We start from the raw sequence: 12500 nt of genomic DNA, 5'->3' as shown, positions 1-12500 counted from the left end.
TGTCTGGAGTCAAGATCCTTTAGCTCAATTTTACATACAACCTGACCACATGAAAAGAGTCTTTATTCTTGTGGCCAAATGAAGAGAGAGAGAGAGAGAGGAAGGGGGGGTGGGAGGGCAGTAGTTATGAGGAATACTTGTGCAAGGTCACCCAAACATAAAAAGGGACGAAAAAAAGAGAAGCCTTGTAGCCGTTTCCTCCTTCAGCACGCAAACGAGTCGGCGGGCCAGATGTTTCAGCTAGCCATCCCGTGACTTGCGTGCGTTGTCACAGTGACCCCACCTGGGCAGGGCTGGGCCCCCCTGATCACCACAGGTTACTCTGAACATTTAGCCATGTCATGTTTTCATTTTCTTTTCTTTTTTTTTGCAAGCAGGTTCTTCAAACGGGCTCTGTGCCATTTAAGTGATTCTTTTTGCATTTTATTTACATGATGGGTGACTGTGCAGTCAGACACCTGCCATTGGTGGAGGTGACTACCCCTTCTCTTTTTTTCTTGTTTTGAATGTGTGTGTGTGTGTGTGTGAGAGAGAGGATGTGTATGTGACAGAGAGAGAGAAAGGGTGTGTGTGTGTGTGAGAGAAAGAGGGTGTGTGTGTGTGAGCTTGACTAATCTGAAATGGGATCTTGGTCATGCCCAGCATACTTCACAAGGATGTGCGCAAGCCAGAGTGAACACAGGAACCATCCTGGAAAACAAGAGAGAAGGAGAGGGATGGAGAGAGAGGGAGAGAGAGAGAGGGAGGGAGAGAGAGAGAGAGAGGGAGAGAGAGAGAGAGAGAGGGAAACACGGTGAGTCACGTGGCCGGGCAGAGCCAGTCAGGTGGACACTTTGAAGTTGAACGCAATAGGAAATCAATGGGACAGCTCAACTGAGCCCATCGCTTCTTCACTAGGTCTTACTAAGTCATTTCAGATATATACAGGAGAGGTGTTGCATTCCTTGTGCTATAGGGAGGGCATTTCAATCAACTACCCAGCATTTCAATCAATTTCAATCAACAACCCAGCATTTCAATCATTTACCAAGCCTATTTACCATCAAAAACAAAATCACAGACAAAGCAACCTTTGTGGGTAGAATCAGCAATAGAGCAGCCTTCGAGAGCATTTCACTGGGGTTGTCATAGCACATTTCCTCTGGACACCAGTTGTTGTTAAAGCTGTGTTGCTGCCATAAAAAAAATCTCGTAAAAATGGATATTGATTTATGATGAATGAAAAAACTGGGCATGAGGATCAGAATCAGACCGTGAACTAGGCCATCAGCAAGCCATTCAAGTCTATAAAAGTCAGCCATGGTTGGCGTCTGCAGTTCTTCCTCTGCATTCTGGCGGGCGCAGTTGTTTTCTAGTTGACTGGCTGCCACCCCCTGCTGTGACTGACTCTCGAGTCTGTCGGCTTCAGTCCTTTTTCCAGCGACTTCCTCGTGCCATCTCTCACAGGTGGAGTCCAAGCCTCCTCCTCTTACATGATGGACGGGTTTCCAGAATTTAATTAAAAAGTTAGTGTTGCTCTTTTCTTTTTCGTTTTTCACTTCATCCTCTCAATGTGTTCTTTCGTGTTTGAGCAGCATGCATGCATGCATACACACACACACACACACACACAAATGGCAACTGCTCAATAATTTCCACACTAGGCAGGTGATTTAGTGCAGTTGAAAGAGCCCTTGATGTCTTCAAAGGGAACCAGGGCAGCTCAGTGCTTTCATGTGGGAGGCTCCAATGCAAGCTAGCCCTTTGTTTGCTGAAGCCAGATCAAGTGTTTGCTTATTTCTCTCCTCTCTTCCTGTGCTCAAAGGCACACAGATGTTTGGGGATTGCTTATTGGCTTTATTCGGTGTGGCACACACCCTTACGGAACACCCCCCCCCCCACACACACACAAACACTCGTTCCTGATGACTGATTGTGCTGGCAGAGGAATGAGAGAAACACAGAGAGAGAGAGAGAGAGGCCTTTGTGGTAAACACAACACTGGCCTGGCCGACGAGACGCCTGTTTCCGCCGCCTTGCCCCATGCACTGCAGGGTGTGCTTGTCCTGCCCAGGTAAACAGCATGGGGGAATTTCTGCAGGATTAGCGAGGCTTTTCTGATCCTTCCCAAAGCCACTCTAATTAATCACCCTGGCATAATGCAGTCTCGGAAAAAAATATTATTCCTCTGGCTCATAAACCCAGGGATGGACGTCATAGCTACCACGGCAACCCCCATTACAAGTCTGTTGACTTGTTTGCTCCACAGTAAGACATAAACACAATGGCTATTAAAACATTCCAAAGCACTGTCAATATATCTTATGAAGAGCTGAATTATTCATAGCTGTCTGTATTGGTTTAGTTTGGAGATTAAGCATGAATGGAACCCCAAGCTTGTTTATATTGGAATCACACTGGAGAACTTGGATACTACAAACTGGCCTTTGAGAGGCTATAAACACTACAGGATACAGAACAGCACAATTTAAGACAGAGAAGTTTTTTTTTTTTTTTTTTGTTTTAAAGGGTCCCTTATAATGTTTGCATAATAGAACCTATTAAAATGCTCCCGGGGTTCTTCAGTCACTGTCACAATAACAACCCTATCTCAGTTCTCAACACCACACCTGAAGTAGGACCTATGGTCCCCTTCAAAGGTTGAGATGACCAATGCCCTTATTTGTGAGAGATGCTAAGCTCCTCACCTCCACCAGCTACTGCTGAGCCAGAGATGAAGTGTTGAACACGTCACTGGCCTCCCTCAGCTCAGGTGATCGTCTCCCTTTCACCCCTCCCTCCTCCTGCTCCTCCTCTTCCTCCTCTCCTTCTTCCTCTCTCTGCTCCTCGTCCCTTTCTTCCTCCATGGGAGCTCTGCTCCTCTTCCTCGACTCACAGCTGGGGACGCCGAGGGTCCCAGAACAGGGGCTCAGGGCGTGGGGCCACGCCTCGGGGTGGGCCTCCAGTCCAGGGTCTGGATGGGCTCCCAGATCCAGCAGGCTGCTCCCCACCAATGGGATGGCGTGTCTGAGGAGAGAAAGAGAAAGAGAGAGAGGGAGAGAAAGAGAGGAAGAGAGAGGAATACAGGGTCATAAATCTAGGAGGAAATGATGGGGATTGAACTCTGGGGCCTGAGGCCAGAGGTGCTGCTGGGATTGAGCTGCTCTGTCTCTCTCTCTCTCTCTCTCTCTCTCTCTCTTTCTCTCTCCGTCTCTCATACACACACACACTCACACACCTCGAGCTGACCACAGACTCACATATTTCTGACCTGCGCTTCAAATACACACTTTCATAAATAAAAGTGTAGTCTTAGTGGCTCAAAAACTTTTTTTTCATACACACAGACTGGTGGCCCACTGGTTAGCACTCCGGACCTGTAACCGGAGGGTTGCTGGTTCGAGCCCCGACCAGTGGGAACGGCTGAAGTGCCCTTGAGCAAGGCACCTAACCCCTCACTGCTCCCCGAGCGCCGCTGTTGTAGCAGGCAGCTCACTGCGCCGGGATTAGTGTGTGCTTCACCTCACTGTGTGTTCACTGTGTGCTGAGTGTGTTTCTCTAATTCACGGATTGGGATAAATGCAGAGACCAAATTTCCCTCACGGGATCAAAAGAGTATATAAACTTATACTTAGACTTGAATATAAGGCGCACGCACTGTAGACGCCACCTTTTGCACTGACCTGCTTTATGAAGACAAACTCTGAAAAAAAGACTGTCAATGTGCGGACAAAAGGAAATAAAAGAGTAGAAAAGTAGCCTCAGTGGTGAATACCCGGCCGAGTGAAAGGCCAGTGCGTGAGGATCCCTGAAGGGAGCTGGCCAAGGCGCTGAGTTAAGAGACGAGTGGGTCTCCTGCCAAGGACAATCTCTGTGAAACACTGTGGTCGAAACTATGTGACCCAAAAGCCCTTGACAGGGCTGCGGATATTTGATTGTGTCTGCCAAAAATAACCGCCACACCTAGAAACCAAGTCCTCCTCTGCACCACCAGTTGGTGAATAACGAGCGCTGCCAAGCTTTGAAGAGGCAGCTGCCAACGTGTTTTTTCCCCTGCTATCGGGACAGCAAAGGAACGGCACTAAGCCCACCCCGGCTGCTGTGTCTGATACAGAACACTCCTGCAGTCTGCAGTGCTAAGAGATGGCGTCATTGGGGTTCTTTGAGGCCGAGCGGTTCTTTATTGGTTCTCTGCTTACCTGTCGTCGTTGAGGCTGTCGTGGGACTGGAAGGGACTGGACTCGCCGCTGCGGCCCAGACTGCAGGTGTCCTCACAGCACAGAGACGGGATCAGCGGAACCGGGCCTGAAACAGAACCAAGCCTATCAGAACACACTGACAGACAGAGAACTGGACCGCAAAAAGAGTCCCTGTCACTGAGAACATTAGAACTTCAGATCCTAAGATGTGTCACATATACTGGATTTCATCCTCATTATAATTCAACAAATCCTTGCTGGTTTTATATAAGTAATATATTACATTTGTAGTATTTTATAGATAACAAACATGCATCTAGTATAGAAAACAAATTTGTATCTAGTGCAACCTACAAGTTTGGTCTTTTTATGTCCATTAACATATTTTTATTTAGTGTTCGCTTTTATCCAGAGAAGATTTATCAGTATGTATGATCACCATCAGTATGGTGATGGTGCTAAACCCACCACAGGTGTGACCTGGCCCGTGGTGTCCATGGTGACAGTGGCAGCAGGGTCGCTGGGCCAGGTCCATGGCCCGCCGCCGGTCCAGGCACGTCAGCTCCGCCTCACAGTACGGACCTTCCTGTGACCTCAACGACCCTGGACACAAGAGGAGAACAAAAGGGCAATGCCAGGGGGAGTCCAATGGGCAAATACGCACACATACACATTTATCTGCTGTCATGTTTATCTGCTATGTTGCATCAATTCCGTTCTAGGTAAATGTTGTGTTATATGCACACCGGAACATTCAGAGATGGTGCTGAAAGACTTCAGGGGAAGTCCAATGGGCAAATACACACACATACGCACGCACGCATGCACGCACGCACACACACATATATTTATATTACATTTGGTAATTTAGCAGGTTTTGCAGATTGGCTAGAATCCATATGCATATTTTACAAACTACTGGAACCTGTGCAATACTCTTCATCATTCCAGATCTCTTTGACAGGACCTTGTGTGTATCAAGCCTGTAAGCATTTTTTTAAAGTTTAAAGTTGACACTCTAAACTATGTGTTATTCATTACATTTTCACTGAAAAATGTAATTTCCAAATCACAGGATATTGCGTAATATCCTTCACCATTCCCCTCTCTCTCTCTCTCTCTCTCTCTCTCTCTCTCTCTCTCTCTCTGTGAAGGCCTTGTGTGTGTGTGTGTGTGTGTGTGTCTAGACAGGCCCTACCACTTAAAAAAGTTGACACAAAAAACTATGTTATTAATAAAATTTTCATAATTCATAAAAATCATAAAATATATAATTTCCCAACTACAGGACATTGCGTAATATCCTTCACCTTTCCCCCTCTCTGTCTATTTGTGAAGGCCTTGTGTGTGTCTGTGTGTGTGTATGTGTGTGTGTGTGTATGTGTATAAAAGAGTAGAAAAGACTTGCGCGTGTTTCATGTGTGTGTGTTTCGTGTGTTTCGTGTGTGCGTGCGTGCGCGTGTGTGTGTGTGTGTGTGTCTCACCACTGGGCTTCTTCTCCAGCAGCTGTCTCTTGCAGTAGATGACGCAGAGGACCAGCAGGGCCAGCAGCACCGTGGCCAGAGCACTGCAGATGACCGCTGCCAGGGCCATGTCTCTGGGGCTCGTCACCGGCGACGGGATGGGCACCAGGTTCACACGTCCGCTGCCTGAGAGGGTAAAACACACACACACACACACACACACACACACACACACACAAAACACATACACACACACACACACACACACACACACAAACACACACACACACACACACACACACACACACACACACACACACACACACACACACACACACACGGAACACACACACAAAGGAGAAATCAGTAAGTTAAGTTCACACAATATATATCGGCCCTGTATGCTGTATGTGTGCTGCATGTGTGCTGTATGTAGGCTGTATATAGGCTGAATGTAGGCTGCATGTATGCTGTATATAGGCTGTATATAGGCTGCATGTGTGCTGTATATAGGCTGTATATAGGCTGTATGTAGGCTGTATATAGGCTGTATATAGGCTGCATGTGTGCTGTATATAGGCTGTATGTAGGCTGTATATAGGCTGTATATAGGCTGCATGTGTGCTGTATATAGGCTGTATGTAGGCTGTATATAGGCTGTATATAGGCTGCATGTGTGCTGTATGTATGCTGGTTGTATGTTGAGATGTTAGAGTAGCCTATAGCAAGCTGGAGGTCCCCCCCCCCTCCTCCTCAGCCCCAGATATGTTTCTATCTCTGGGAGGAAATAGCTGAGTTCAAAGGGAGAAAGCCCAGGGTGTGGCTCTGCATTCTTCACCCGAGCCCATGATCATTTTTCCCTCAACCCCTACTCTAAAAACACACACACACACACACACACACACACACACACACACATACCATGATGATCATTTCTCTCTTAACCCACCTGTCCACAGGGGAGGGGGGGGGTATCTGGACCCTAACATGCCCCCCATTGCCCCACCACCCACCCCAGTGTGTGTGATCAAAGCCACGGAAGCATCTGCCAGCCGCTGCCAGCCGGGGGAACACACACAGCCACTGAGAGCACACCACACCACACCACACCTCACCTCCCCACTGCCGGCCTATCAGCCAGATAGACACAACAGCAACAGAGTGGAGAGAGGAGGGGAGAAGAGGAGAGGAGAAGAGGAAAAGAGAGGAGTTTGCAGAAGAGGAGAGGAGAGGAAAGGATAGGAAAGGAGAAGGGAGAAAAGGAGAGGAGAAGAAAGGAGAGTGGGAGCAAGAAAGAAAGAGAGAGAATAGGGAGGACTGGTGAACTGATGATCACCACCCTGGACTAGATTCTGCTTTTCCCCAGGATGTTGTGGCCCTCTAACACTGGTCTACTCTGTTACCTGTGTGGTGATAACTCTGGCCCTCTAACACTGGTCTACTCCGATCAATAAAGTATCTATCTATCTATCTATCTATCTATCTATCTATCTATCTATCTATCTATCTGCTCTGTTACTTGTGTGGTGATCACTATGATAATTACACTGTACTCAACACTGGGTTGTTGCTTATGAAGCATAGCAAAATGGAATAATGTTTTCATTAATGAACGAGAGGACAACCCAATTTGCTTTTGTCCAGTGATAAGCTGATCTTTTGAGTCTCTAAGGTTGGGGTGACCACAACTGCTAGCAGTTACCGTAGATCAGACTGCAAAAAGCAGAGCCAAAACATTACATCAAAGTTTGCACAATTAAGCCCTAAGGCCAAGTATCCTCATTCAGAAGCTTTATATTTCAATAAGAGCTCTCCCTAAAACCAAACTTCAATCAGCAGCTGATTGCACAACCGATGACTGACCTTTGCAGCAGGGTTGTGCACAATTCAAATTGCAATTCTGCTTCCTGTTTGCTACCTCAATTGAAATGCAAGTGAAATTCAAGAATTGAATTGGAATTTAAGAGCCTGTTTCAATTAAATTCTGGAATTTTGCACAAGCCCGGTGGTCTGACACACACAATGAGTTAACAAAACGGCTGCAGCTCTATCTCTCTAAAATAATATTGTGATAATTAGATTAAGCACAAAAAAACGTATCGCATAACTAACATTTCTCTGTTTGGAGAGAGATGGAGGGAGAGTAAGGATTTGAATGGGACCTGCATTTTCTTGTTTGCTTTCTACCTGCATTAATCACAAAGCAAATTGGGGTTTGGCCTTTTTCAAAATGCGCGAGCTGCTTTTGTCAGGAAGAGTAAACATTACTTTAGCCGTGAGGAAGGGTGCCTGTACTGTAGGTCCTCCTGCCAAGACTGCCGATGCACAAAGCCATTTCCATTTGTGTGCAATCATCTGAGCTCAGATACAAAAAAAAAAAACTACACTTTGGAACAAACCTCTTTAAAACTGAGCTCTAAACATACATGTGGCGAGCGGCAGCCCAGCAGTTTATTTCTTGTGTTTCCCTTTCTCTCTTTTTTGACTAAATAAAAGGAGGGGGAAGCAGGGCGAGCGTGTCCAAGAGTGGAAAGGTAATATTATGTGTGCGGACGGACTCTGGAGCCATAACTTAGAGGCCAAATGGCAGCAAGGTTTCCTCAGAGGAGAGCATTAAGCCCCAGTCCTGATCATATCCCTCCACACCACAGTGCTATGACAGAATAGACTTAACAGATGTGAGTGTGAGAGAAGACACACCAGCGCCAGACGCAGAGAAGGAGGGAGAGAGAGAGAGAGAGAGAGAGAGCGAGAGAGAGAGAGAGAGAGAGAGAGAGAGAGCAGAAGCGGAAAACAGCAAAGAAACAGAAAAAAAGAACAGAGAAACAGCAAAAGAGAAAATTAGAGAGAGAGAGAGAGAGAGAGAGAGAGAGGAAGGAAGGAACAGAGAAATATCCTCATGCCCAGAAAGTGTTTCAACATTAGGAGCTCTTCAGAGCGGGGCTATGGGATCTGTGGGGATGGAGGAGGAACTGGAGCTGATGCAGACTGCTTAAGCTGTTATGTCTTAAAAGCAGCAAATCTTCCCCAGCTGTAAACCTTAACCACACACATGCTCACACAAACTCTCACACACACTCATACGCACACACACTCTCTTTCTCTCTCTCACACACTCATATGCACACACTCACACTCTCTTTCTCTCTCACATACACACGCAAACAAACACTCACACACACACACACTCATATGCACACACACACTCTCTCTCACACACACACACACACACACAAACAAACGCATACACACACACACACACACACACACACACACACACACACCCACACCCACACACACACACACACACACACACACACACACCCTGGGTGCTCCCCTCTCCCTCTTATCGTCTCTCCACAGCTGCAGTAAACACAGACAAAGGGCTGCCCACTGAAAAGATCTCACCTGCTGATCTTATCGCCACACACGGCTCAGTGTGCCAACACACGGCCTCTTTTCAGAGCCGCGCTCCATGGAGAGAGAGAGAGAGAGAGAGAGAGAGGGGGAGAGAGGGAGGGAGGGAGAGAGAAAGAGAGAGAGAGAGAAGCAGAGCAAGAGCTGAGAGAGAGAAAAGCAGAAGAAATACAAAGGGATGAAAAGAAATAGAAAGAAATAGATAAGAAATAGAAGAAAGGAAGAAAGAAAGAAAGAAAGAAAGAAAAGATATAGACTGAGAGAGAAAGAGTTGACCAGAGTGTGTGCCAGGGCCCCTGGCATTCCGGTCAGTGAGACCAATGGCAAATCCATCTCAGCCCAGCAGGGTTCACAAAGCCACTGGCTCTCCCGTTCCGTGTGAGCTCACAATGCCTTGGCAGCGGCGGCCTGCCGGCTACAGGTTTTTGGCAGAGCTGCTCCTTGTTGTTGCCGTCCTCCGCTCCGAGAGTTCGCCAGGACAGCTATGAATGCATTCTCTCTTAGTACAGGGATGACGACAAGGATTGTGTGTGAATCGTGGCGAAGGTTGGAAAACAAATGTTTTCTTTTAGTTTCCCACACAATCCACAGGGCCTAATTTTAGCTTATATATTATATTATATTTTAGCTATATATATATTAAAATAATAACTCCCTGAATATAATGCACTCTACACACACACACACACACACACGCACTCAAAGAAAGTACAAGTTTGAAATCAATTATTCTGTGAGTGGCTCTCTTGAGAGGTAATATGTTAACTTCCTTGCATATTAAAAAGCGCAGCTGGCATCCTGTAGCAGACAGGTCCTGCTGTGACGAACGATCTGTCTTCCTCCACACCGCCCCGTAACCTGAATGTAAGGACACATCACTTCCCCAGATGTGCAGCCAGGAATGCGGCCGGTCACACTGCACCCTCACACAGCCCCTCTCTCCAGAGAGCCTCGACAGGCAGGCAGACTGACAGACACACGGCATGCTGTTTTCCACCAATCCAAACTAGTCCCAGATGATTCTCCACGTGTGATGTTGTCAACAGATAGGCCATGAGGTTAGACAGATTGTGAAGTTAAGATTAATTATCATCGGTCCACCTGGCCTGGAGACTGCTTTTAGGATGGAAAAGTACATACACATTCTTCAGCCCTACGTATCTCTCTCTCACACACACACACACACACACACACACACACACACAAACAACCACATCCACACTTACAGAAGTGGTTGGAAGAAGCTCTGTGATTTAAGTTAAGTCTATGAAGTATGTAATCTACTTAGACACAGGAGTGAAGCACAGACCCTCACACACACACACACACACACACACACACACACACACACACACACACACACAAATGCGCGCATACAAACGCGAGCACACACACACACATACACATACACACACACACACACACATACACACACAAACGCACGCACACACGCACATATACACAGTAGGCACTAATGCAGTTGGCATTCATAAACCCCCTTCTGCTGTCACCCCAGAAAGGGGGTACATTCAGATTTACGGCCGCTCCCTGAAAAACACCCCTTATAGCTGCTCCCCCAGACTCCATGGGGGGCAGGGGGCCATTAGAGTGATCTAACCCCTCACGATTCCGCCACCCACATGGTCGTCATGCCACTCTGGGCCACTCAGGAAAGTCCTCACAAAACTCCACACACAACAGGCCATTATGCATTGTGATTGGCTGATTTGAGTTTTATCGCAGCCATGTGATTGGTTGAGTTTTTGCAATATGGGATTCTGTGGTTTAAAAAGCTGGCACTAGAGGGCCTAGGGGTTGCGACCTTCTCGTGCCGTAACAACACCCAGTAAACAAACAGCATACACAACATCTGCTGTGGCAAGTTGTTATCAGTTGTAGCAGGGCAGTTTAGAAAACCACAAATTCAACATAATAATGTTAAGGAATAATGCACAGGATATAATGTATCTGTTCTGAGATACACAAATCAAATAAAAATGCAATTGAATGCTTGTATTGGGAGTTGTGTTTATTTTGAATTCCCACATGTCATGGTACTTGTAACTTTCACCAGTGTGCTCTGAAAGCTCAGGAGTTTGTGTGTGTGTGTGTGTGTGTGTGTGTGTGTGTGTGTGTGTGTGTGTGTGTGTGTGTGTGTGTGTGTGTGTGTGTGTGTGCGGTTGTCAGTGTTACATAAAGCCAGCCGCTAAGCTAACAGGAAGTGGTCTGGTTATGTAAAAACGGTTGTAGGTTCCCCCTGACAAGACGCCGTCGGCTCCTGCTCCTCACACGACGGTGTGAGACCTGACCCGCACGTCCTCTCTCGTCCTCCGCAAACACACTTTCATTCATTCAATCCTCTCTCTCTTTCACTCACCCCTCTCTTTGTCCCTCTCTCTTTCTGCTCCATTCATTCAATCAACTCCCCCCTTCTCCCTGCCTACATTTTTACTCACACTCTTTCTTCCTCTCTCTCTCTCTCTCTCTCACCCTCTCTCTCCTTCTCTCTCTGCCTCACTCATTTAATCAGCTCCCCCTTTCACTGGCTCCTTCACTCTCTCTATGTATCCTTCTCTCTCTCTGGTCTACCATTCCCCCCCCCTCCCAACGCCTCTCTGTCTACCTCCTTCCCCCCCCCCCCCCCCACACACACACACACATACACACACCTCCCCCCTGTCATGTGCTCTGCCAAACTTTCCTGGGAAACAGCTCTTGGCTCCCCAACCTGCAGGAAGTCTCACTCAATTACCAAAAGGGCAGAAGGCCCCTCCCTGCCACAGTGGGCAGCCAGCGATCACGAGCTCACTGCCCCACACACACCTCCACCTCTCCTTCCCCAGTCAGAGCTCACTGCCCCACACACACCTCCACCTCTCCTGCCCTGTCAGAGGAGCTCCCTACTCTCTCTCTCTCTCTCTCTCTCTCTCTCTCCCTCCCTCTCTCTCTCCCTCTCTCTCTCCCTCTCTCTCTCCCTCCCTCTCTCCCTCCCTCTCTCCCCTCCTCTCTCTCTCTCTCTCTCTCTCTCTCTCTCTCTCTCTCTCAGCGGAGGCCTGCGATCACGCGCTCGCAGCCCCACAGCATCTCTGCCTGCCAGACTGATGGGGGAGTCCAGCCAGTTCAGCCTGTGGCCAGCCAAGACCACAGGAGGCCCCTGCTACTGGAGGCCAACCCCACAGACCACAACCAACAGCGTCCCAGTGTGGCAGCCTTCTGCTGAGGAAGACTACTGGCAAAGGAGCTTGAATTTCCCCTTAGGGATCAATAAAGTATCTATCTATCTATCTATCTATCTGGTGAAGGTAAACACCACACACAGCCAAAACAGTGTCCACAAAGTCCCACATGGTCATATGAGGATAGTTAGTTATTTAAGCAATAAGCCCCGAGAGGCCGTTCTATATTGTGAATATAGCACAGCTGAGGGGTGTTGTTAGGCACG

The 12500-nt window shown here is 47.6% G+C and overlaps 1 protein-coding gene across 3 annotated transcripts in view; it reads right to left on the bottom strand.

Annotated features, from left to right (window-relative positions):
• The window catches only part of tnfrsf19 (tumor necrosis factor receptor superfamily, member 19), a 26309-nt gene that overhangs the window by 320 nt on the left and 13489 nt on the right, over positions 1-12500 (bottom strand). For all 3 annotated transcript variants that reach the window (XM_048264978.1, XM_048264979.1, XM_048264980.1), the window contains 5 exons: positions 5663-5827; positions 4647-4781; positions 4179-4284; positions 2688-3006; positions 1-690 (listed from right to left, as the gene is read on the bottom strand). The exon at positions 1-690 is cut by the window's left edge and continues 320 nt beyond it. In XM_048264978.1, the coding sequence (XP_048120935.1) occupies positions 2697-3006; positions 4179-4284; positions 4647-4781; positions 5663-5827 (716 nt within the window). In that variant the 3' untranslated portion in view covers positions 1-690; positions 2688-2696. The remainder of the gene's footprint in view (positions 691-2687; positions 3007-4178; positions 4285-4646; positions 4782-5662; positions 5828-12500) is intronic.

This window comes from Alosa alosa, chromosome 15, assembly GCF_017589495.1.
Source record: "Alosa alosa isolate M-15738 ecotype Scorff River chromosome 15, AALO_Geno_1.1, whole genome shotgun sequence".
Classification (NCBI taxonomy): Eukaryota; Metazoa; Chordata; class Actinopteri; order Clupeiformes; family Clupeidae; genus Alosa; species Alosa alosa.
Note: the sequence above shows the minus strand (reverse complement) of the source record. Positions and strands in the feature narration are given on the sequence as shown.